A 25,769-nucleotide genomic window follows, 5' to 3' on the forward strand; every position below is an offset into this window, starting at 1 on the left:
AGGATTTATTTTGTATTACATCCAATTATTTCATATTTATTATTTAATTTAATTATTTTAGATTTTTATTGTATACATTTTAGTATTTTAAAAATTAAAAAACAGCTAATTATGAAATAAGTATTGCATTTGACTAGTTCCGGGGCATGCCGTCGATAAGTCGTTTTGAACCGGTCGACTTTCACTGATGGAAGGGGAAGTTACCTTATCGCTGGCATGCCGCTGGACAGTCAGTTCGATTTTAGCGTTCGAAGCGAGAGGTACTATTAGGTTGACGTCATAATGTCGGAATTGTGTAAATCAGTGGTGCTGAAATACAAGTTAAACAACCTACAAGAGTGTTTCATTTCACCCTTATGGGGCATATCACCTTTTCTCTCGCACTCACACTGCTTATGGGTGAAATCACACAGAAGCAGGCATAGCGTTGTTTATAATTCGTAATAATTAATAAAATATGGGCGAGTGTGCATCTCTGTTTCAAAAATTACTTATGGCCCCGCCTGCCATGAGTTTTTGCGTCGAGTATAAGAAAAGGTAAATTACCTACAAAAATCACTAAACACTTTGATATCCTCCAATAAAAGAGTCAACACACCATGATTCAAGGAACTGTACCTACTCAGAGTACTGTGAATTCTCTCCAGCCCTACTATTACGCAGAACACACGACGTCAGTTACATTGCACCGATTCGAGTTAACGATGATTACGTCATCATCCGGAAGACGTAGCGTGGGCAGGCCCCTCACTAGGTAGACCGACGAACTGGTGAAGGTCGCGGGAAGAGCCTGGATGAGGGCAGCGAAGGACTGGTCGTTATGGAAATCCTTGGAGGAGGCCTTTGTCCAGCAGTGGACGTCATTTGGCTGAAACGAACGAACATCATTATCAATGAGGGCTATCGTTTTAGCGCTCACCAGTTAGCGCCACTGTAGAGTAATGTCCTGTCACTTGCTAGTAGCGAAGACAGTGGCACCAACTGGTGAGCGCTAAAGTGGTACGAGGACTATCGCATTTGCACTCATCAAGATGGCGCCACTGTAGAGTAAGGTCCTGTCAATCGCCAAGGGTGCCAACTGTTAAGTATAAAAACGATAGCCCTCATTAAGTTACCTTATCAGCTAGCTCCTTCTCAAGGCGTCGGATCTTCATCTTGAGCTCTCTGTTCTCGAGCTCAAGCAGCGTGAGGTCGGCGGTGAAGCCTCGGTCCTTGCACGGAACCTCCTTGTAACATCTCATGGAGTCTTTCGTTGAATCCGGACCTGGCAGGTAGAAGATAAAGAATAAAACTACCAGTTACACAAAACAAAATCAACTCACGCACTAACTAGTCTAATAACATATTGGTTCCCTTTTGCATAAGTAGGGCCTTAAAGTTAAACGCATAATTCGGTAATCTCAGACTAAAATTAGTCATAATATTTCAAAACTTATAAAACTTTTCTATCGACCGATTAGGCTTGTTCGATGCGTTTAGGCCCAGCTCCCTCCAGTGTGACGTGCTAATTTTGACCACCCTATAAACACATACTGATAAGTATGCGATGGTTTTTACGGCATCATTGCTTGCAATCAAAGAAAAAGTAGGTAAGTAAAATATTTTAAATTATAATCATTGTTCGGTAACCACAAAACATGCAGTAGGTGAAAACACTAATAATAAGGTATGAGGAAATCAAAACATGAAACGGAAACTGATAAACATAACAGGAATTTATTGAATCACGTATTTGGTAAATTTATTTATATTCAAAAGATTTATTTCCCTACGTCATAAAATGTCCTTTATGATCCAAATTACACGTTTGAATTTATCATGTAAAATTCTGACGCAAGTGTAAAATTCTAACACGAGTGTCACACGTGAAATGTTATAGTACGAGAGCCCACGACCAAAATTTTTGTCTCATAGCAATACGGCCAAAACCGCATCAAATCGATAGATACGATTATCCTGAACTCGAAAATACCAATATCAGACATTTTCCGCGTAGCGTTTGATCTGACCGAATTTTCAAAATTGTCAAAGAATTTTACCGAACTGCATCATAGCAATATGTCTGATTTGCAGACTGTAGTTGAATGATAGTGAGGCGGGTCGTTACATTCCCTCCAATATGGTCGAGTGAAGCGATGGCTGGTTCACTCGTCATGTCTGTGAACAGGCGCTGCTTTCGGGGACTGGTCAATCCAAGTTATTCAAATTTATGTATGCGAGTCATTTCTACTAGTATCTTAATATGTAAGTCTAGATATTAGCACGTCACTACCTTGTTTAATATACCACGCAATCTTGTATACCCATTCTTATAAGATACACCATACAAGAATGCATGGTAAATTCAGTGAACTGCTCCTGAATCGAATGTACCTACTACCTACTACTATTTATATTTATTTATATTAACCGGCAGACAGTGGTGACTGAGTTTGTTGCGGCGCTTCTTCTCAGCACTTGCCAAATGTTGGTCTCGAAGCGCTGGTAGGGTAAAAAGATTATGAGACATGTAGAGGCTCCTTAAGAGCAAAATGACGATTTGTAAGAACTATTTATTAGTCTAAACAAATAAAGAAATTTTGACTTTGACTTTGACTTTGATAGTTCTGAGATACCGGAAACATTATTTTCAGACGTTAGTGGTGTAGCGCAAACCCGTAAAATCACTTAAAAAAATTAAAAATGAGCCAAAAAAAATGTCTCATAGCAATACGTCTGAAAATCTTTTTTATTAGTAAATTTTGGTTATTTGATGCGAAGAAAACAATTTTCAGACGGAAATGTGAACGCATTCAATTTTGAGACCGTTTTGAAAATGTTAACAAATTTTACCGATCGGTATCATAGCAATATGTCTGAAAATTGTTGGACATGATAAAATAAGTTGTCCACATGTGCAAAAAATTTATATCAGACAAATTAAGTGTAGCACCTTCTCTATCATACAACTTTTTGATACACTTAAAGTGTCTGAAAACAGGTTTTTGGTAATCATGGCAGCAATACGAAAAGTTGAAAAAAATAATTATCCGTATTGCTATGATACAGGTCGGCTAAATTTGTTGACATTTTCAAAAATGCGCACAGGCTATATGCTACGCGCAAAATGTCTGAAAACAAACTTTTTCGTAATACAATTATAAAATCTATGTACATTTTCACTATCAGACGTATTGCTATAATACCGACTGTCTTTTTTTTTTTGACTCAGCAGAAATGGCCTCCCACTCAGTTGCTACACTTTCGACCGTTACTACACACCTAGTCGGGTTCAGAATCATACAATCTAACGATTTTATAGGGTTTTTGCCGTATTGCTATGAGACATGGTTTTGGTCGTGGGCTCTCGTACTATTAGGATAATTATTATTCTTAACTTGTCATATACTGCATTAACTATACTTTGGTAGGTTTTATTTAAAATAAAGAGACCCAGGGGAAAAAAATAGTTTTTATCCCGCTTTTGAAAGGTGGACACGCGCGCGTTAAAGACTTTCTGTGGAGAAAACACCTAAATTCACGCCCGGTGCAAGATGCGGTCTGAATCTACTAGAATGAAGATTTTGTTTGACTGGAAGGCACGGACGTACCCAGGGGGAAGGCTGCTGCCCTAACCCATGGACGTCGCTTTGAAGCAGCTAGTCAAACTATCTGACGTCTAAAACTGCCCCCCCCCCCCTCCCCAGGCCATAAACCGGGTATGACTTGACCAACCCCTCTCCCCCCTAAGCCAGAAGCTGGGTACGCTGGAACGTACGCCATGCTGGAAGGTACAGTAGAATCTCGATTATCCGGACTTCGATTATCCGGATATCCGATTATCCGGATTCATTCTTCACGGTTTTTAATTACCGATTTAGGGTCTGGACACATAAAAACGGAAGGCGCCGCCACCGTAACACGGTACGGACGTCGTCTTAGTTCATTATTAAAAGAAACGGATTCATTCAGTGGTCTAAAATGTCGATTTTTAGACTCTAAATGATGTATTGAAATCACTTTCTATTGTAAAAAGTAAATTTTTGTTTGATTTTACTTTGAAATCGATTATCCGGATTTTCGATTATCCGGAACACCCCTGGTTTTAATTGATCCGGATAATCGGGATTCTACTGTACCTAAAACAATAGTAATTATGTAGTGTGACTGACCTGAGTCGAGGTCGGATGAGTAGTAGACTCCCTTATCAGCACGATCGTGACTCTTGCTCCTGAGAGCGGAAGGCCGCGCCGTGGCGGCCGCGCGTCTCTCCGCTTCAAGCCTCTTCACTGTGTCTTGGAGAGCGTCGACCTGCGCGATTACATAAATTGAGAGAGCTAGTGATTGATTGGGTGAACACAAAAAATGTCTAAGGCCTGGTTTCCACCAAGGCTTATATTCTTCAAAATGAATGAAAGCTGGTTGGTCACATTTCTCCGCTCCGCTTTGGTGGAAACCGAGCCTAAGTTAAAATATAGCAGGGCGAGGCTACTAACGTAACTGTCACTGTCGCTCATCCTGATGTCTCGCTTTTCGTGAAATGGATAACGTTGTTACCTGGTGTGCTGTAGCACAGGGTATCTTAGTACGGACACCAGTCTCTACGAAATACTTATTTTTGAACCTTGTTGTTATAATTACCCGTTACAAATGTGACTTTATGTATTTTGTAAAGAGAGAAATAAAGTTATTATTTATTATTTATTTATTTATTAGGAGTAGCTGGTATGTTTCGTGACAGGCACATTCTTCCCTAGAACGCTAGGTGAATTTCTATTTACTTAGTATAAAGATAGGCAGCTTTTACAGTTAGGTGGCGGTGCCTCATAACCTACTAAATACCTATCCACTTATATCTTAAAGAGGTACAGATCAGTGTAAAATGCTAGCCGAACCTAAAAACTAACATCTCATGAACTGAAAATGACCCGTGTATGTATGAAGATAAGGTTTACCTTAGCCTTTAGCTCGGAGCGCTCGCGCTGCAACGCGTGTAGCTCGCGCTCTAGCTCGCTGTCGCTGCTCTCCTTGCCGTCCCATGTAGTCATGCGCAGTTGGGACTCGAGTCCCGACCTACAAGGAATAGGGTTTTGTAAACTATACTTACGAGCAAAAGTATGGAATCACCATCTTGTGTTTTGTTCCCAACGATCTGAAGAACTCAAGGACTATTTATGCATCTATGGTATCAAGTTAGAGTTTGTAATGTAACCTTTAAACTGGTACCATTTTTAATTTAATCTTCATAGTCGTTTAGCTACAAAGATTACTCAAAACGAATGGGGTGATTCCATACTTTTGCTCGCGAGTGTATATGGCTTTCAGCACAAGTCAGTACTAGCTTTATTGATATTGAATAGTTGTGCAAATGCAGAATCATCTTACACACACATTCCAAGAGAATTAGTTGGAGTCTCTTTTTAAAAGCTTTCTTAAAATAGTAATATTAGCAGTTGGGGTAGAAAAGTTCTCGAGTGGCGACCATCGACTGAAAATAATATGTAGGCAAGTTTCAGTGACGTTATGACGACCTAGTGAATGTTGCAGGAAGCATCTGGATGCGAGCAGCGCAGAACCAGTCATTGTGGAAATCTTTGGGGAGACATTTGTCCAGCAGTGGACGTCCTATGGCTGAGACAAACAAAAATAGTACTTATAACTTTTACCTTTGCACCTCAACATTGGCCAGCTGGTTAGTGAGGCGATGCACCTGGTCTTCGAGACTGGAGTTGAGGCGCTTGAATTCGCCGAGTGCTGCTTTAGCGCTCTCTAACTTCTCTGTTAGAACGCGCCTTTCGTTCTCGCAGTTTGCTAAAATAATATTACAAGAGCGTTACACAAAATTCATACGGGAGAAGTGGAACCTACTCAACTTGCTATGTAGACTTAAGGGTCCTATTATCCCATTTGAACATTATGGTGGCGCCACCATGCAAAGGTCACACCATTGTGAAGTCTTGGGCTGCCAAATAGCTGCATTGTCTGTTGCCGGCAAGAAATTGGTTGCGAAACGAAGTTGATACCAGATGAGGTACACTTCATATAAAAGCATAGGTACATTTTGGCGGCATCTTCTAAATGAAATTTTTGGATAAGATATAACCTACTTTTGTGATATTTTCTATTTTCTAAAAGAACAAAAATCTACTCACAAACACTCTTCTGCAGCTGCCTAAGTTTCTCCACGGCATTATGTTCGTTATTTTTAGCCTCATTGAGTTGCCTTTGCACTTTGCTGAGTTCTGCTCGAAGCTCGCTCTCGGCTGAAGCAGCTTTCTGAAGCGATGTCGACAACTGTTCTACTGTGCCTTTGAGAGATGTGCAGCGTTCTTCGAGCGAGGTTATGGTGCGGGTATAGCCTTCGCAGCGTTCTTGAAGTTTCTGGAAAGAAATAAACGCTACTAATTCATGTTGTTTAAACATAAATAAATAATTATTGTACGTTTTTTCGAGTAGTGAAGTTTGAATAAAGTATCATGTTACAGCTTGCTATTGGACGTCAAGCTAAAGAGCATAGTTATACGCATTTTTAACGGATCACTGCTAACAATTTTGGGGTCGTCGATTTATCTAGTTAATGAAAATACGTTTGGCGAAACCACACACTTCATCGGTTACGTGACTGAAATCCACTATAATGTTAGGTTTACTACTTTTTGCATTATCTCATATGGTTAGCGGGAATATCAATATTATCATAACTGGTTTGAAATCCACTATAATGTTTAGTTACTACTTTTTGCATTATCTCATATGGTTAGCGGGAATATCAATATTATCATAACTGGTTCTGTCGTCATTAACATACCTTCAGAGCTTGGTCCCTGTCTCTAGCGGCCACGGCGGCGCGCTGTATATCGCCTTCTAACTGAGCTCTTCTAACATCAAGTCGTGCAGCACGACCTATAAAATAATGCTTATTTATTACGAATACCGTATCCAAAGTTCTGAATACATTTTTGGTATACTTCGATGATGTTATTGTAGTTTTTGCACGGGCCAACAAATCAATGATCAATGATTTCTTTCTCTATGAATTATTATCACATACCTTCAGCAGCTGCCAATGCTTCGCGAAGTTGCCCGACTTCTTGCACGCGTTCTCCAAGTTGTAAACGTAGGTTCTCGCCCTTGTTCTAAATAAAAAAAAAACTTAGTAAGACTTGATCACGATACAATAACCCGATTTACTTGATGATTAAAAGAATAGTACTCATTAAAAAAATAATAGTGATGCACTCACGTCGCTTTGAACTTTTTCTTCAGTGACCGAGCTCAGTGTGGCTTCAAGACTTGTGATTTTGTCTCGAAGATTGCTGATTTCAACCGTCTTCGTTTGCACAGATTCGTTCTGAAAGTAATGTATAAGATGTCAAAATGTAAAATTAACTTATTAAAATACGAAAATAAACAAGAAGAAATAAACTTTGCATAAATATCTACTTGTGAGGGTTGCCGTATTTGGCGCCACTGTCAGGTATAGTACCTCTAATTCGATTCACTTATAATGAAACATATACCGCGCGTTAAAACGGCATGTGGCGTTTCTAGATTTGTGGCAGTGACGCGGCTATGGTGCCACTGCGTTGCTTTCAACTTCCATCAGATCATTTAGTCTCCACTGTACGAGGAAGACCCACTAATTTACCAGAAGCAAATTGAGAATTTGGCCAACATTCTCTGTTTGTTAAAGCGGCGAAGAGGCTTTCACAGCGTTGTTTTATCCCATTCTCAAGTTTGAAGAAGTCCTTTTAAACTAACTATTCCACTCACCAAAGCCGTCAATTGTGCCTCCTTCTGCCCGACTGCAGTCTGTAAGCGTGCCTTCTCTTCCTGCACGTTGCGGAGGTTGCTCGTTACGGACTGTAACTTGCCCTCGCCTTTGCCTTGTTGGTCGCTGGCGTCCTTCAACTGTTTCTTCATGACTGATACTTGGGATTTGTAGTCGTCCTTACAAAAATAAAAAAAAATATAACAAAAGTTAGCGGGGAAAACGCATTTTAGAATTGACTGCAAATAGTGTCAGTAAGTATCTTTAGTCCAAGAGACAAAATATTATGTATTTATTGAGGCATACCAACAACATTGCATACAAAAATAGTTACATGAAAATCTTTGTTACCTTCTCCCTTTCAATCTGGCAGACTTCATGCATCAGATTTCTGACACCCTTCTTTATAAGTTCAGGATCTACATCGATGATTTCATTCCGGTCTTCTGAATGGTCGCGACCTAAACAGAATTACGACAATATTAAATTAGGGAAATTACATTAAATGTCTTTTATGTAGTTCAGACAAAGTTATAGCTCTTATGAAATCTTTGTTTGCAACACGCAGTCGAAGCGCATGTGCTATGGACGCTTAGATTCAGGCTCGAACTTACCGCTCTCGCGCCGAAAAAAACATCGGCTTTAAAAGGTCTAGACTCAAGGCTAAAGATGCAAGGAATATTGACCTCTATGCCGACTGTGTCTCCTGGCCGGATTGGCCAATCTCCTACGAACCGCTGCGTGGACGCTTCCATCGGGTTGCACTCCACACACTCTTCGCAGCGCATGCCCAATAGATGCCAGCTTGGCTTCAGGCTCACACTTACCGCTATCGCACCGAAAAAACATCACTCTTAAATGGTCTAATGATGCAAGCAATACTGACCTCTATGCGGGCTATATCTCCTAGCCGGACTGGCCAATCTCCTACGAGCTACCGCGTGGACGCTTCCATCGGGTTGCACGCCACAAACTCTTTGCAGTGTGTGCACTATAGACCAGCGGTTCCCGAATGGTGGTCCGCGGAACCCTGGGGTTCCGTAGAAAGGCCGCAAGGGTTCCGTAAAAAATATTATCCCACGTTTCGTGACCGACGTTGTTCGCTCGCACCGACTTGTTTACGCACAAGGGAGGGGCAGGGCGCGCGGGCGGAGTAGTACGGGGATTCCGCTAGGAAAAGTATAATCAATTAGGGTTCCTTGGCAAAAAAAAATTGGGAAACCCTGCTATAGACGACAGTTTCGCTTCGGTCGAAAAAATAAACATCACTCTTAAATGGTCTAATGATGCAAGCAATATTGACCTCTATGCGGGCTATATCTCCTAGCCGGGCTGGCCAGTCTCCTACGAGCCGCCCCGTGCACGCTTCCATCGGGTTGAACGCCGCATACGCGTCTTAGCGTGTGCGCTATAGATGATAGTTTCGCTTCGGTCTCGCACTTACCGCTCTCGCTTAAAAAACAACTCCTTTAACTGGTCTAGCCTAAAGATTCAAGCAATATTGACCTCTATGCGGGCTATATTTCCTAGCCGGGCTGGCCGAACCGCTGCGTGGAACCTTCCATCGGGTTGCACTCCACACACTCTTCGCAGCGCATGCCCAATAGATGCCAGCTTGGCTTCAGCCTCACACTTACCGCTATCGCACCGAAAAAACATCACTCTTAAATGGTCTAAAAATGCAAGCAATATTGACCTCTATGCGGGCTATATCTCCTAGCCGGGCTGGCCAGTCTCCTACGAGCCGCTGCGTGGACGCTTCCATCTGGCTGCACTATACAAACTCTTCGCAGTGTGTGCGCTATAGACGACAGTTTCGCTTCGGTCTCGCACTTACCGCTCTCGCTTAAAAAAACGCCTTTAACTGGTCTAGCCTAAAGATTCAAGCAATATTGACCTCTATGCGGGCTATATCTCCTAGCCGGACTGGCCAGTCTCCTACGAGCCGCCGCGTGCACGCTTCCATCGGGTTGAACTCCACACACTCTTCGCAGCGCATGCGCTATAGATGCCAGCTTGGGTTCAGGCTCACACTTACCGCTATCGCACCGAAAAAACATCACTCTTAAATGGTCTAAAAATACAAGCAATATTGACCTCTATGCGGGCTATATCTTCTGGCCGGGCTGGCCAATCTCCTCCGAGCCGCTGCGTGGACGCTTCCATCGGATTGCACTCCACAAACTCTTCGCAGCGTGTGCGCTATAGATATAGTTTCACCTGGAACTTACTGCTCTAGCTCAAAAAACAACACCTATAAATGATCTATCCTAAACATGCAAGCAATATTGACCTCTATGCGGGCTATATCTCCTAGCCGGACTGGCCAATCTCCTACGAACCGCTTTGTGGCAGCTTCCATCGGGTTGCACTACACACACTTTTCGCAGCGCATGCGCTATAGATGCCAGCTTGGGTTCAGGCTCACACTTACCGCTATCGCACCGAAAAAACATCACTTTTAAATTGTCTAATGATGCAAGCAATATTGACCTCAATGCGGGCTATATCTCCTAGCCGGACTAGCCAATCTCCTACTACTACTAGCCGCTGCGTGGACGCTTTCATCGGGTTGCGTGCCACAAACTCTTCGCAGCGTATGCGCATAGTTTCGCTTCGGCTTGGCACTTACCGCTCTCGGACCGAAAAAACTACTGGTCTAGCCTAAATATACACGCAATATTGACTAGTGATGGGCCGACTATGGTCTTTGCCGACTAACCGACTAGCCGACTAATCGGTTTTCAAATTGCCGATTAGTCGGCCGACTAGTCGGCAATGCCGATCATTCTAATACCTACTTGTCCGAAGTATAATATCTAGATTTCTCAAAGAAATAAGAATATCTAGATTTCTAAAGAGATGTTTTCCATGTATAATTATGTAGGTATGTATTTACAAAGAAAATATTTTATGTTTAGTACCCATAGTACAGTCGCAGAATGAAAAGGTTCGTCACCTTAGTGTCGGTTTTCGCTTGCACTAGGTGCTGTAAGAGTCAAACCTGCCAACATAACCGTGCAAGAAACAGTGCTGCTAACATTTAAATAAATATGACGTTTGCTAACAAATAAGGTTTTGCTTGTTTATTTTTCTATCCCATCAGTGCAATGCAATGATGACATTGACCAATTGACAATAGTTTTTTTATTTAATAGAAATAATAATGGCAGGTTGAACCAACAAGAAGGTTTTAGTTTATCAATCATAATAATTTTCTTGACAAGATAAATCGTCAAACAACTCTGATCTGAATAATTTTGAACTTTACTGACGAACAGTTAAAGATTATTTTCTCTTACTCGAGATTATTCTGTAACATAGTTTCAAAAGGTAATATGTGCTCGCGATTCGTTGAAGGAATCAATTTGAAAACTGACGAACCATGACGAACCTTTTCATTCCGTGACTGTACAAGCTTTGCTTAGTTTGGGACTAGAAGCGCAGTGTAAAGTGTCCAAGGATATTTATTTATTTATTATTTAGATAAATTATAACTTCTTGAGAAATGAGATTTCTTATAAAAAGCAACATTACAATCACCTAACAGTACCTAAGGTAGATGTCATAATTTTTGATGGCGGAGGGGTCAGAGGAGGTGACAATATGATCGCCTCCTGCTGGGCCAGGATGCTTAGGACTTATCAACGTCAAAATGTATGGGCAAATTGCGCTTATCGCGGCACGCATCCTAGGCCCACTGATTCCTCTCCACTCTCCACGGTGAAGGTCAGAAGCTGGGGGCGTGGGGGTACTCCCGCCTGCATAGCACGGACTACCACCACCGTCGGATAGGCAGGGCCCGCCAATTGCTGGCACAGACTGTGATAGTTGATGGCTTTGTCCGGATTCCCATAGTTCTTCACGCTAAGGCGATCGACGGAGCTCAGGGGTTATTTATGTGGGTATGCCTCATCCTTCCGATGAGAGGAGCCCCTCATAATCTACCACTTCCCAGTAGGGTAGGTTTGCAATTCCATGCATTTTTTTCCGAAAAAGTGTCATAAATTTTATATGGACAAATTGCATAAACTTTACACATTTGTGATGATTTCCTGGTATTTTGAACTACTTTTAACTTTGTATGAATTTAGACTGATTGCCAAAATTTTAAAACAGGTGAAACCACTTTTCACTGATTTTTTTCAGCCTAAAATGATTTAGATTAGCGCCCTTGGTCTACCTCATAATCATCTTGGTAATTATGAGTTTCATTTCATTCACATATTTAATTTTGTAATGCGCCGATTATAATCGGCAGATTTTGCCGAATAGTCGTCACTAGTCGGCCGACTACAAATGATGCCGAATAGTCGGCTTTCCCGACTAGTCGGCGACTAGTCGGCCCATCTCTAATATTGACCTCTATGCGGGCTATATCTCCTAGCCGGGCTGGCCAGTCTCCTCCGAGCCGCTGCGTGCACACTGCCATCGGGTTGCACGCCACAAACTCTTCGCAGTGTGTGCGCTATAGACGACAGTTTCGCTTCGGTCTCGCACTTACCGCTCTCGCTAAAAAAAACGCCTTTAACTGGTCTAGCCTAAAGATTCAAGCAATATTGACCTCTATGCCGACTGTATCTCCTGGCCGGACTGGCCAATCTCCTACGAACCGCTGCGTGGACGCTTCCATCGGGTTGCACTCCACAAACTCTTCGCAGTGTATGCGCTATATTTAGATAGTTTCACCAGGCAGTTACCGCTCTCGCTCAAAAAATAACGACTATCCTAAACATGCAAGCAATATTGACCTCTATGCGGGCTATATCTCCTAGCCGGGCTGGCCAGTCTCCTACGAGCCGCTGCGTGGACGCTTCCATCGGATTGCACTCCACACACTCTTCGCAGCGCATGCGCTATAGATGACAGCTTGGCTTCAGGCTCACACTTACCGCTCTCGCAAGGAAAAAACTACTAAAGCCTGTTTGAAAATTATAAATAACTTGAAAAAATCGAACTGCCTAAGGCGGAAGGCAAGCGGAAGGTCGTGGGTGCAATTCCCGCCTTAGGCAGTTCGATTTTTTCAAGTTATTTATAATTTTCAAATTAGTTTTAGATGCGACTCTTAACGCTAAAAATTAAATAACTATACTAAAGCCTGGTCCGTGAGCACGTAGAATCCCGTCCAATGACCCCTAGCTACCCATCCTTATCGCTCGCGCGTAATTATATTGCTGTCGCGACTGTGCGACGGGCGTCCGCAGTGAGTGTGCGAGCGCGACAGCAACATAATTACGCGCGAGCGATAAGGATGGGTAGCTAGGGGTCATTGGACAAAATTCTACGTGCTCACGGACCAGACTATAGTCTAGCCTAAAATTGCAAGCAATATTGACCTCTATGCGGGCTATATCTCCTAGCCGGGCTGGCCAGTCTCCTGCGAGCCGCTGCGTGCACACTTCCATCTGGCTGCACACCACAAACTCTTCGCAGTGTGTGCGCTATAGATGATAGTTTTGCTTCGGCCTCGCGCTTGCCACTCTCACACTGAGTCAGCGATGCTTCTAACGCTCTGCAACGACCCTCGCTACCTCCGAGACGAGCCTGAATGAAATAAATAAGTAAAAAATGCTGTAGTTTTCCACACAAAATAAAACACCAGGTTTTCTTTCTTTCTAATATTTAAAATACAACGCTAACGTAATCGCACCTTTAGTTCTTGTATTTGTTGTGTAGCATCAGCGAGACACACTTCGAGATTATGCTTCAGTTCCTCCAGCCGTCGTTCTTTGGATCTGCAGTCTTCTAGACGCAGCACTAGTTCCTAAAAATAATAAATAAATAATAAATAATAGTAATAAATTTTTCTTTCTTTCTCTCTTCCTTAAATATCACATGTTTTACACGTTTTTAAAAAGAACGTATTTAAAATGAATGCCATGACAACTTAAACGGAAATCACTTTTCAATTCGTTTTGTCGTAAGCGACTATGTCCGCCGATCATCATGGCCTGGAAATGCCGATATGTATACGTAACATATTTAAAAAAAGTGAACTAGCGAACTCGAGGGTGTTTGACGCGTGTTATGACGTCACATGGCGGTTGGCAAAGCGTTTTAGCACTATAATAGGTACCTGGTCCCTGGCCCTACAAGCTTCTTCCAACTCAGCTGCGCGTTGGCGGCACGAAGCGAGGTCAGCTCGCGCGTTGCCCAACATTGCTTCAAGCTCGGCACCGTGGCGCCGCGCTGTTGCTCCTTCGTTAGCGCAGCGCTCGCGTTCCTCGCACTCATTTTGTAGTCTGAAGCAATAATATTATGATTGATAGACTATATTACAGGTACTAAATAAAATTCAAATACAATCATTTATTTGCTAGAATACATAGAACCATTTCTACATTGTTTTAGCATATACTTAGTTGTTCCTTACGCTCACACCGCTAAGCTAATGCGCTAGGATTTTTTTATCCCTAAGAATGAGACGTGAAGTATTAGGAACAAAATGAACAACACATTACGATAAAAAAAAATAGTATTGCCTGTGTAAAACCCAAATTAATAGAAACTCAGAATAAGCTATAAAGGTGGGGCTGCACCTAAACGAAAGACGGGGCTACACTTTAGTTGCTCGCGGTCGCGGCTGTCAAATGTGAACCGACTTTTAGACCTACGTAGGTTACAGTATAACGCTAGTTTACAGTGAAATCACGTATTAGAATAAAAACTTTAACTTTAGCTCCAATTGACCTGGACTGCAGTTCCTTGATATCATGGTGGGCCTGCTCCAAGGCAGCGCGTTCGCGCTTCAGTTGGCTTTCCGTGGCCTTCAGGTCGCGAGTCACGTGCTCGCCGCCCGTCTCCGACTCCTTTAGCATGTTTTGAACGCGGGATAGCTCCATCTCGAGGGATGTACGGCTTTCTTCCAGACCTGGATTGAGATTAAATCAGGTAAGTCAAAGAAATAAGTCTCCCGTTTTGCGACAGCTGCTGTTGTGTATTTGTCGCGCTATTTTATGCCCTATCAAAGTGTAGCTACTATTCTAGGATTTCAATGAGCAACTTATCAGTGATCTTATGGGTGGTATATGGCTCTGGCAGCTTCTCTACGCTGATGGTGCTTCGAGCGTTTTACAAGGTCTCTCAGCTTACAGCAGCTCCGTTGAGCATTAGTTACGCTCACAGATCACAGAAACTAAAGGGAGATGTGACAAGGGGGCGGGGCCGGTGTCGCAACAATATGAACACATTGCTCCTGACAGCAATGATGACAGCAGCGACGTCATATGTAAACAGTGTACATTGCTCGCGTAGTACTAAAGATTATTCGAACGTTGGGTACTGATACCGCAGTGGATAATCAGCACATACGAGTATTTTGATTACTTTGTGTATGTGAATCTCTAATGCAACACTGAGTTTCGAACTCAGGGCATTAGTTGGCATCTCTCTATATCTCTATGATTACGCTATTTTGTCCCTTATCAAGTGCCTTTCAGATTTAGTGTGCTACTTACCAGCGATCTTATGGTAAGCCTCGTCTCTAGTCCTGACTGCCTCCATTCTCTCGTGCTCAAACCGTTTGACATGGTCCCTCAGTTCGCGACAGCTGCTGTTGTACTGGTCACGCTATTTTGAACTCTATCAAAGATAACTAAGTCCCATTTCAACTTACCAGCAATCTTATGGTACGTCTCATCTTTCGCCCTGGCAGCCTCCCTTCGCTCGTGCTCAGACCGTTTGACATGGTCTCTCAGTTCACGACGGCTGCTGTTGTACTGGTCACGCTATTTTGAACCCTATCAAAGAGTAGTAAGTCCTACTGCAACTTACCAGCAATCTTATGGTAGGCTTCGTCTATACCCCTAGCAGCCTCCCTTCGCTCGTGCTCAGACCGTTTGACATGGTCTCTCAGTTCACGACAGCTGCTGTTATGCTGGTCACGCTATTTTGAACCCTATCATAGAGTAGTAAGACCTGCTACTTACCAGCGATCTTATGGTAAGCCTCGTCTCTGGCTCTGGCGGCCTCCCTTCGCTCGTGCTCAGACCGTTTAACATGATTTCTCAGCTCGCGACAGCTGCTGTTATACTGGTCACGCTATTTTGAACCCTATCAAAGAGTAATAAGTCCTAGGTACTTCAACTTACCAGCGATCTTATGGTAGGCCTCATCTCTAGTCCTGGCTTCCTCCATTCTCCCGTGCTCAGACCGTTTAACATGGTCTCTCAGCTCGCGACAGCTGTTATTTGTCACGCTATTTTGAACTCTATCAAAGATAACTAAGTCCCATTTCAACTTACCAGCGATCTTATAGTACGCCTCGTCTCTAGCCCTAGCAGCCTCCCTTCTCTCGTGCTCAGATCTTTTGACGTGGTCTCTCTGCTCGCGACAGCTGCTGTTATGTGGTCACGCTATTTTGAACCCTATCAAAGAGTAATAAGTCCTAGGTACTTCAACTTACCAGCGATCTTATGATAGGCCTCATCTCTGGCCCTGGCGGCCTCCCTTCTCTCGTGCTCAGACCGTTTGACGTGGTCTCTCAGCTCGCGACAGCTGCTATTGTACTTGTCTCGCTCGGCTGTGCAGTTGGTGAGTTGACGGCGAACATCGGTTAGTTCTTTGCGAAGACCGTCGGCTTCGTTTTCCACTGCCAAGAATAATTATAATAGACATTATATTGGGTGTCACTTATGACGTAGCATTATGTTATATTTTCCCGTACCTAAAAACAGGCATTGCTTGCTCTGTGACTCACAACTGATAATTTTGACAGAGACGCGCATCCTATCACAACATGCATTTACATAAGCAAGATCTATACAAAACACGACGGCATATTTTAGATGTGTAACTTAATAGTTGTAACTTTCTAGAGCCGGACTATAAACGCACAAAAGGCAGCAAAGAAATACTGTAACAAATATGAGGCTGCTTGTCGTCTGAGTTTCTTCCACCATTATTTCAAAGTAGTAGTAGGGTAGGTTATATTTGGGACGTGCGTGCATAAGTGCCCCCAAAAAGGCGTGCACACTAATAAATAATTTAAATCCATAATTTTCACTTACGCTCCTTCAGCTTCCTCAAGGTCTCCTGTAACTGCGCGTACGCATTGTCGTACTTATCCTCGACGAGCGACAGCTGCGCGCGCGCTTCTGTGTTCTCGCGGCAGACCGCTTCTTTCTCCAGATGCAACTCTTTGATGCGATTCTCGTAGCGGGCGCACTCGTCTTCGCATGAGGCTCTGAGTAAGAAGGTTTTATATTTACTATTCGTCAAAAAATGTCGGTCGCGCGACCTGTCACTGGCCTATGATCGCGCCGGCGATGGCAATCTGCACGCGTTGATGTAGTAGAAGCTTAAATCATAATAAGTACTTTACCATAATGATGGTCAAAAATGGAAAGTTAGTCTGAATGAAGTGTGCGGAGATTGCCGGATAATAAAAAAATAGAATTTCTACTTAGGAAGCTACGCTAGGAAGAGGCGTTCAGTACTGGCAAAGACTCAGAAGCTTTTAAACGTTAAAGGCTACACTGTATACATCGTGTCCTATGAGCCTATAGTTCCTTTGCGGATCAGTAGCAGAATTTTTCTAAATGGTATACAGCACAGGCTATAGTCTGGTCTGTGAGCACGTAGAATTTTGTCCAATGACCCCAAGCTACCCATCATTATCGCTCGCGCGTAATTATATTGCTGTTGCACTCGCACACTCACTGCGGGCGCCCGTCGCACAGTCGCGACAGCAATATAAATACGCGCGAGCGATAAGGATGGGTAGCTTGGGGTCATTGGACAAAATTCTACGTGCTCACAGACCGGGCTTTAGTTAGATCAGTACACTCACTTGGCTTCCTCAAGACGCGACTTGAGAGCGGCTATTTCATCTTTCAGTTGGTTGCAGGCGCCACGATCCTGCTCGGCGCGCGCGGCCGCCTCCCTGCGCGTGCGCTCTAGTTTGTTGGACGCGCAGTCGAGCGAGCGTTTCGCTTCTTCTAAACGCTCGATTAGAGCTTGCTGCTCTTGGTGGGCTAGAATTATAGCACAGAATAATAATAAGTACTACGTACAGAAGTTTTACTTCGCGAAGGTATTTAAAAAAATTTATGCTCAATGTCATTAACAATATGGTGTAATTTAGCCTGTCTCAAGAGTCAAGCACCATTTTGTTGACAAACGTCAGTGATCGGCACTGCGCCGAAGCTATAGGGCTGACTTCGGTAAAATGATGTGACGTGAGGTGCCAAACTGCGGAAAATGGCGGAGGAAATACATGATTTAGCATGAATTATCATGAATAATATTAACTAATTATTTACCTCTCAGTGTCTTGAGGCAACTTAAAAAAGTACATTCTGTGTTTTTATTATTATTTAGGCAGTTAAATACTGCACAGTGTTTGTACACCATTTCCTTTATTTTCTTCCATCATACACAAGAATACGCGTGCGTGAGTCAATGTTCGCTCATATGTGAGGCCTTGTCGAATAGTATCCTGTAGGTGGGCCATCGTGCGTATTTTGTTTTCGATGTAAACTCGCGGAGATGAACAGGCCTGATTATAGTAACACATTGTATACCTGTACGTTAAATACTAGACCATTCAAGCTATGATCAAGTGTTCAATTTTAGTTTCAGTGTTATGAAACTTTTACCTTCTTGATTTTCAATTGCAATTAAATAAGTTAACATTAGGCCGCTACCAACCGGGCAACATGGAAAGCATTAGGGAAGACCTGTGTTCAGCAGTGGACGTCCTATGGCTGAGATCATGATGATGATGATGATGATGAAGTTAACATTGGCACAATCATAAATGTCGTAAATTGAACATCTCAGCTGAATGGAATCTGTTTTAATATTTTGAAAGAAATCTCAATTTGGCTACGTAACCAAGCAAAAATCAGTTTATTTTAAATGACGACTAAAATACAAAATTTATTTGAAAAAATATAAAAGTCTACTATGCATTGTACTTACCCATGAGCAAAGCCTGTTGCTTATCATTCTCCGCTCTGAGCATGGCTTCGTCGTGCTGCAAAATGAGTTGGTCCCGCGCAGTCAGAAGCTTCTTCTCTCTTTCCCTCGCGCTGGCTTCACATGACTCTTTCTCGCTCGACAGAGTCGCTATGGTTTGGTTGAGTTTGTGCTCGAGGGATTGGCGTAATTGTTCCTAGGACGAAAACATTTGTCGACTATAGAATCACTAATACTTAGAACAGCGTGCCTTTTTAGCAATGAATATTGACACATTTTTTATGCAGCTATGACAAGGGACTTTATGATCTATGCAGCCAACTAAAGTCCGGTCGCTGAGCAGATAGAATTTCGTTCAATGACCCCAAGCTACCCACTTTTATCGCTCGCGCGTAATTGCTCACTGCTGCCGCCCGGTGCACAATCGCGTGCACAATATAATTACGTGCGAGCGATAAGGATGGATAAAGCCTGGTCCGTGAGCACGTAGAAGCTGCCCATCCTTATCGCTCGCGCGTAATTATATTGCTGTCGCGACTGTGCGACGGGCGCCCGCAGTGAGTGTGGGAGCGCGACAGCAACATAATTACGCGCGAGCGATAAGGATGGGCAGTTTGGGGTCATTGGACAAAATTCTACGTGCTCACGGACCAGGCTTTAGCTTGGGGTCATTGGACGAAATTCTATATGCTCGGCGACCGGACTTTATAAGCTTCATATTACCTTTTCCTCCTTCAACTTGGTGATATTCTCATTAGTTGTGCGGTTGATATTGGCGATGATCTGCTGGTACTCCGCCTCCTTCTTGCCAGACTGCTGCTGCATGCTGTTGCGAGTGTCACGCAGTTTCTTCTCGCTGTTGTCCAGGTCTTTGGTCAGGCGGGCGATTTGACCTGAACAAAATGTTGAATAGGATCAAGTCAGCTACAAGAAAACAATAGGAAAAAAAAGAATGTGTGCCATAATGTGTCTCGAATGAGAGCGAACTATGAGAATATTGTTGCTTCTGTACATCCAACCAAGGTAGAAGACTGATGCAAACGAGACCAAAAAGTCGCAAGCTTTAATTCGTCACAGTAATGAGGTACAGGTTATCAATACAATGTCACAGTGTGTTTTTGCTCCAGTCAAGACTTTCATTTGTTCTCCTCGAGATTTGAGCTGGAAATGTGGGGACATTTTAGCCCATCCTATAACGTAAACCGGGCGTTTGCCGTTTTTTGCGTTTGTCTTTTTGATAATATGAACCGTTTCAAACAGAACAGCTTTCTTCAACGAGCTAACGAGCTACTGTACTTCTTACTCTATTATTCTCTCTCTCTCTCTCCCTCGGCACGATGTTGAGTAGATTCCCATTTTGGTGACACACTTGTCTTCAATCTTGAAATCAACTTTCTTTCTTTTCTCTTACCTTTCAAGTTCTCCTGCTGCACCAGAGTCTGCTGCAACTCCTGTTCTAACTTGCTTCGCTTGTTGTCGGCGTCTTCCAGCATATTGGCGGTGTCGAAGAGCACCGCTTCCAACGCATCCTTCTCTGAACGGACGCCGGCTAACTGCTCTTGGAGGTGTTGCTTGTCTTTCTCTAAGCTGTCTATGAGGATCTGTAGAAACGAAAATCATTTTTGCGTCTCAAAGTTTTGAATTGATAGTTAAGTTTGCCGCTGGCGATATGACGTCACACGAAGGAAAGCGTCTATAACTATAACAAACTATATTTAAAATATTGTTTATTTATTATTATCGATAAAAATTGTGTATTTGCGTAAAATAAGACACATTAATTGCGTTTAATCGCGATTGGGGGAGAGGACGCGCATTTCACGGATGCGCGAACGTGTAGTATCAGTTTCTGAAACCTGCATTTGGTGTAATCGACAGTTACGTTTAAGCCAATGACACTAAGGCTGAGTTGCACCATCTAACTTTGACCGTGACTATAACGATAACCGGTGTTTTTGTATGGAGTTTGACAGATTTTTGACGTTTGTCAAAGTTAAAGTAAGATGGTGCAACCCAGCCTAAGTATAGTGAAGTGGAAAGACTATTTCGAAATGAAGTAAAGTATGATAATATGATATAGAATGATAAAATTGATTCGGTAACAGTAACTGCTCTGTTGGAAGTTGTTAAAGGAAGTAAAAGTGCCGGCGTATCGAAATTTCCTAGTTTTCGTACGCCGCTCCCTTGTCCTTTGCGTCTTCCGTCGTTTGGTGTCATCATGATGTCTTTGTCTATGCGCATGACTTACTTGACTTAAGGTCCTATGTCCCCTAGATGGGGCAGAGGGCGTCCATAACAGTCCTCCATCTCGTACGGTCTTGAGTCTTGTCTATGTGCATGCAGTACATTAATATACTATATCTTATTTAATACTAACCTGTTTCTCCTCTCCGTCTTTGACGTGATCTTCCAGAGCTCGGTTGAGGCGGCCGATGGTCTCGTTAGCTTGTTCTAAACGCTGTTGAAGGCGGATGATCTCTTCATTCAGAGTGTCTTTCTTGCGCACCATAGCCGTTAGCTGGGAGCTGAGCTCGCCGCGCTCCCTACGATTAGGAAAGTTTTTATAAGAGTTTTTCATAAAAAAATAAATAAGAGGCCGACAAAGGTGACTGATTATGAAAACAAAATGCCTGTTATGTATTACCATAAGGGTCACTTAAAAATTAGGGACTGATGGTGAAAACAGGCATGAGTCCGCCCTTTTTCTCAGCACTAGCCGATATATCCCGAAGTGTTTGTTACACTCCGGAATTTTTTTTGGTTGATTAAAAAAATATAAACTTCATTTTCTAGTCTTCTAATTACCTTTGAAAGCGACACTTTCACTGTTTTACGAGGCGTATGTCCAAAATATTCTTATAAGGCCCAATTCGACCAAACTTTTAGCCGACAATAACTCCTTGTATAACTGGCACATTGACAGTTTAAATATGGGAAATATGTCCAACCTGACGATTTATTCGGAGATTGATATTTGTTTTCTCTGGTCGAATCCACCATTCGTATCTTATCTAGTCTTTGGTGTATAATACGTGTTCAACAACTGTTTAATGTTTTATTAGTAGTCAACTATTAATCTCTTCCAATACAAACCTGATGACTTGTCTCATCTCAAGCTCCACCTTCTCCCGTTCCTGCTCCAAGAACTTGATCTTTTCGTACAGGGAAGCCTTGTCAGCTTCCAGCTCCATCCTGGTCTGTTCTGCAGCCAGGAGTTCCTTGCGCAAGGAGTTCAGGTCGCCCTGCTGTTCTGACGACTGGTTGGATAGGGAGGACTTCTCGTCTTCTAGCTGCAGAAGGGCGAATAGTGATGCTCGTTAAATAGGTACTTAAAGAATGGTTTTGGTTGATGTAGGTATGCAAATTCTTCTTTGTCTTTAGATGAGTGAAGACTGAAGCACTATCCCTTGTTTGAGCAACTCATATTGAGAATGAGTAACAAATATTTAAAAAAATCTGCAAAGGTAGGTTGACCTTTGCAGATTTTTTTAAATATATGGGGCATGTTTTTCTCCAGAAAATAGCCGACAGCTCACGATACTCGATACTAAAAGGAGACTGTGCTTTGTGACGTCCATTGGCGGAGGCATATGTCCAGTGTGGAATGCCATTGATTGAAGTGATTATAATACAGTTTGTAGTCTTATCCCTATTCATTTACCTAAGCTTCAGTGCGGACTTTCATAGATCGCGCGAGCTGTCATTGGCCTATGATCGCGCCGGCGATGGCGATCTGCACGCGTTGGTTTGGTTGAAGCATTAAAAATTAAGGCGATGGTAGGTTTTTCTAGTTACTTTTAGCATGGAATGAAACCATGCTTTTACTTTGATCCAAAGTAGCGTTTAAATTATTTTGGATGGTGAATTAATTACGTACGTGTTTGACGTCATCCTGCAGCTTCTTCTTATCGCCCTCGAGGTTTCTGATGGCAGCCTCGAGCTTCTCTACAAGGTCTTGCAGATCGCCGCGCTCCATAATTGTTCTTTCTAGCTCGATTTCCAGGTCACCTGATTATAACAAAATAAAACAATGGAAAAACTGCGAAAGAAACAGTTAATAATCATCTTTGTATCATTTAAAAGGACTATTTCCCATTCAAACAGGTCCTTGCAGGGCGTCACCTTTTTTATACATCATCTGATACTTTATAATGTAAAAAATGTAACACCTAAAGTTCTAGCTGTAATTCCAGCACAGTAGAATAGGACCACTCCTACTCTTCCCTTGGATGTCGTAAAAGGTGACTAAGAAACATAATATGCGAATATAAGGTGGGGAGTGTAAGCCATATCACAGAATAATAATAAGTACTACGTACAGAAGTTTTACTTCGCGAAGGTATTTAAAAAAATGTATGCTCAATGTCATTAACAATATGGTGTAATTTAGCCTGTCTCAAGAGTCAAGCACCATTTTGTTGACAAACGTCAGTGATCGGCACTGCGCCGAAGCTATAGGGCTGACTTCGGTAAAACGATGTGACGTGAGGTGCCAAACTGCGGAAAATGGCGGAGGAAATACATGATTTAGCATGAATTATCATGAATAATATTAACTACTTATTTACCTCTCAGTGTTTTGAGGCAACTTAAAAAAGTACATTCTGTGTTTTTATTATTATATATTCAGTTAAATACTGCACAGTATTTAGTACACCATTTTCTTTATTTTCTTCCATCATACACAAGAATACGCGTGCGTGAGTCAATGTTCGCTCGTATGTGAGGCCTTGTCGAATAGTATCCTGTAGGTAGGCCATCGTGCGTGTTTTGTTTTCGATGTAAACTCGCGGAGATGAACAGGCCTGGCCATATCCTCCATTTCCCTCATTTTCCTTCTCATTTAGAGGATTACCCTGATTTCATAATCAGGTCATTTAAGAATACATGTAATCGTCAACTCACTGCGGTGTTTCTCCATCTGCGAGATGATGGCGTCGGCTTCCAGTTTCTGCTGGTCGAGCAAGTCACGGCACAGCGTGGTCTTGTGAAGTTCCTCGCGCACAGAAACAAGGTCTGTGCGAAGGCGGGTGGAGCGCTCTTCTTCGGCCCTGGGAAATAAACCTTCATCTTTGGTATACTATAAATATTTTTTACATAAATCAAAATCAATTTATCAACTGTCAAACCACACATGTGCAAATTCCTTTGCTTGAACTTGCCTTGACACGCTGCCGCGTGTCTGGATAAATTGGATTTGATTAGAAAAATTTGAATATTCAAGGAATGTGCCCCATTGGCCATTTGTTACGTCAAACTTCAGCGAAACTTGGATGTGCTTCAAATGTGACAAAACCGTGACAAGTCTATTACGTCACATGTTAACCTCCCGCACTGCTCCAGTACCACAAGTAAGTTTCTGTGTTCCTCAGTTTCGGGACGCCCCACACTAGCGTCTTTCGAACGTCGCATCTAAAGTCTGTTCGCCGAGAGTTGATAAAAAAAATTAAATATCAGAGGTTCTAAACTCATTATAAATTGCGGCCCGCTAATTATTTTTGTCGATATAATGAAAAGGTTGGTAGATTATTTGGCCTGGCCTTTTTTTTGGCCTGGATTCTCGGCTCGGTTACAATTTAATTTTGGACTACCATTTATAAGAATGTTCTAAAAATACCAATTATCTACCAAAATATACTAAACGATTTCGCACTACTAAATCATCGTTCTCTTTGCCTCAAATCTACCAAAAAAGTAGAAATCTTCTAAAAGTGGTCACGCTGTGGCCGCCGCCGCCCGCCGGCCGGGGCGCTTGACGAGAGCTGCGTGGCTCGTACCATGGTACTCAGTGCGCGTTGTGACAAACGACGCCCGCCATACAGAATACGATAATTAAGCGACAGTCGCTATTGCAAGACATTTCATAATATTTATCAACTATCGGCGAACAGGCTTTATGTATGGCACCATGTTGTTTTCGGACAAGTAACGTAATGGGGTTGATGGGCTTGCCCGAAAAACAATGCATCGGCGTCGCGGCAACGTTGAGCCGGCGTTGTGACGACGCTGCGCAGGCGCCGACAAGACCGCTCGAAAGAAGCTAGTATCGGCTTACCCTTAGCACTATACGGTATAGTCTATACCTGTAATATGTGCCCACTACTTTACCTTAGAATGGACTCCCTATTACTGGCTTCTCGATGCAGATGGTCCACCTCAGCATTCAGAGCTCTTTTCTCGGCTTCCAACGACTCTACAGTCTTCTCTAGACGGCAGTTTATCTTCTGAAGCTTCTCATAGTCCGAAGTTAGAGACTCCACCTGGTTAAATTACAGAACAGTCAGAAATAGACTTTATCATGCAAGAAATAAAAAACAAATGACAACATTTTTAGATCTGTATTTTACAGGTGATAGGTAACTATTTATCTTTACACATCTGTTCTAAATTATTTTGTTTTTATCTGGAACTTCTCAGATTTTTTTTTTCGAAATCAAGTGAAGTTATACACACGACATCAGAGATTTTTGGTATTTTCTGTCTTGCACTAACTTATTTTTGTTTGTACTTACCATAGCATTAATTTCGACTCTATTTCGCTCCAAGTTGTTCTTGTCGATTCTCAGCGTTTCTATGGTCTTCTGCATTAAATCCTTTTCTTGCACAAGTTGATTGAGATCTCCATTGGCTTGGTCCAATTTAGCTAAAAATTTCATTTTATTTAGAATCATATAATCATAAATATGTCAGATGAGAAAAAATAAAAAATCGTCTACAAAATACAACTTACTTTGTAGATCATGGATCTTGGCTTCCAGAGAGACGATGTTGGAATCAGCTGATTCACAATGCTTTCGGGTGGTTGCTAGCTGTTCTCTTGAGTTTTGAAGTTTGACCTAAGAAAAAAGATTAATTAGCAGTGATTTTTTTATTAGCTCAAGGTCTAACATCAAATGGTGTAATGAAACAAAAAGGACCAAAGCTCTAAAGTAGTATAATAAAACAGTTTGAAGTCACCTGTAGCTCGTGAATCTGAATCTGGTATTTGTGGAGGGCGGCCTGCACAGCTGATATCGTGCTCTCAGCGAATGCCGTTGCGTTTGCAGACTGTGAAACGCTGCGTTTTGGTGATCTACGAAAAATATGGGAAGTTGGATTT

The 25,769-nt window shown here is 42.5% G+C and overlaps 1 protein-coding gene across 1 annotated transcript in view; it reads right to left on the reverse strand.

Annotated features, from left to right (window-relative positions):
• The window catches only part of LOC135076617 (rootletin), a 44,900-nt gene that overhangs the window by 6,798 nt on the left and 12,333 nt on the right, over positions 1 to 25,769 (reverse strand). The window contains exons 9-36 of the mRNA XM_063971042.1: positions 25,628 to 25,742; positions 25,401 to 25,506; positions 25,183 to 25,313; positions 24,779 to 24,930; positions 23,576 to 23,721; positions 22,548 to 22,678; positions 21,764 to 21,960; positions 21,048 to 21,213; positions 20,082 to 20,271; positions 19,394 to 19,563; positions 18,674 to 18,866; positions 17,541 to 17,724; positions 16,759 to 16,934; positions 16,155 to 16,340; positions 14,441 to 14,621; positions 13,827 to 13,992; positions 13,401 to 13,514; positions 13,087 to 13,294; positions 8,102 to 8,211; positions 7,753 to 7,929; positions 7,223 to 7,330; positions 7,031 to 7,115; positions 6,788 to 6,882; positions 6,132 to 6,360; positions 5,646 to 5,790; positions 4,935 to 5,052; positions 4,152 to 4,290; positions 1,116 to 1,264 (exon numbers count right to left, since the gene is read on the reverse strand). Coding sequence (XP_063827112.1) covers positions 1,116 to 1,264; positions 4,152 to 4,290; positions 4,935 to 5,052; positions 5,646 to 5,790; positions 6,132 to 6,360; positions 6,788 to 6,882; positions 7,031 to 7,115; positions 7,223 to 7,330; positions 7,753 to 7,929; positions 8,102 to 8,211; positions 13,087 to 13,294; positions 13,401 to 13,514; positions 13,827 to 13,992; positions 14,441 to 14,621; positions 16,155 to 16,340; positions 16,759 to 16,934; positions 17,541 to 17,724; positions 18,674 to 18,866; positions 19,394 to 19,563; positions 20,082 to 20,271; positions 21,048 to 21,213; positions 21,764 to 21,960; positions 22,548 to 22,678; positions 23,576 to 23,721; positions 24,779 to 24,930; positions 25,183 to 25,313; positions 25,401 to 25,506; positions 25,628 to 25,742 — 4,267 coding nt within the window. The remainder of the gene's footprint in view (positions 1 to 1,115; positions 1,265 to 4,151; positions 4,291 to 4,934; positions 5,053 to 5,645; positions 5,791 to 6,131; positions 6,361 to 6,787; positions 6,883 to 7,030; positions 7,116 to 7,222; positions 7,331 to 7,752; positions 7,930 to 8,101; positions 8,212 to 13,086; positions 13,295 to 13,400; positions 13,515 to 13,826; positions 13,993 to 14,440; positions 14,622 to 16,154; positions 16,341 to 16,758; positions 16,935 to 17,540; positions 17,725 to 18,673; positions 18,867 to 19,393; positions 19,564 to 20,081; positions 20,272 to 21,047; positions 21,214 to 21,763; positions 21,961 to 22,547; positions 22,679 to 23,575; positions 23,722 to 24,778; positions 24,931 to 25,182; positions 25,314 to 25,400; positions 25,507 to 25,627; positions 25,743 to 25,769) is intronic.

This window comes from Ostrinia nubilalis, chromosome 12 (genome assembly GCF_963855985.1).
Source record: "Ostrinia nubilalis chromosome 12, ilOstNubi1.1, whole genome shotgun sequence".
NCBI classification, from domain to species: domain Eukaryota; kingdom Metazoa; phylum Arthropoda; class Insecta; order Lepidoptera; family Crambidae; genus Ostrinia; species Ostrinia nubilalis.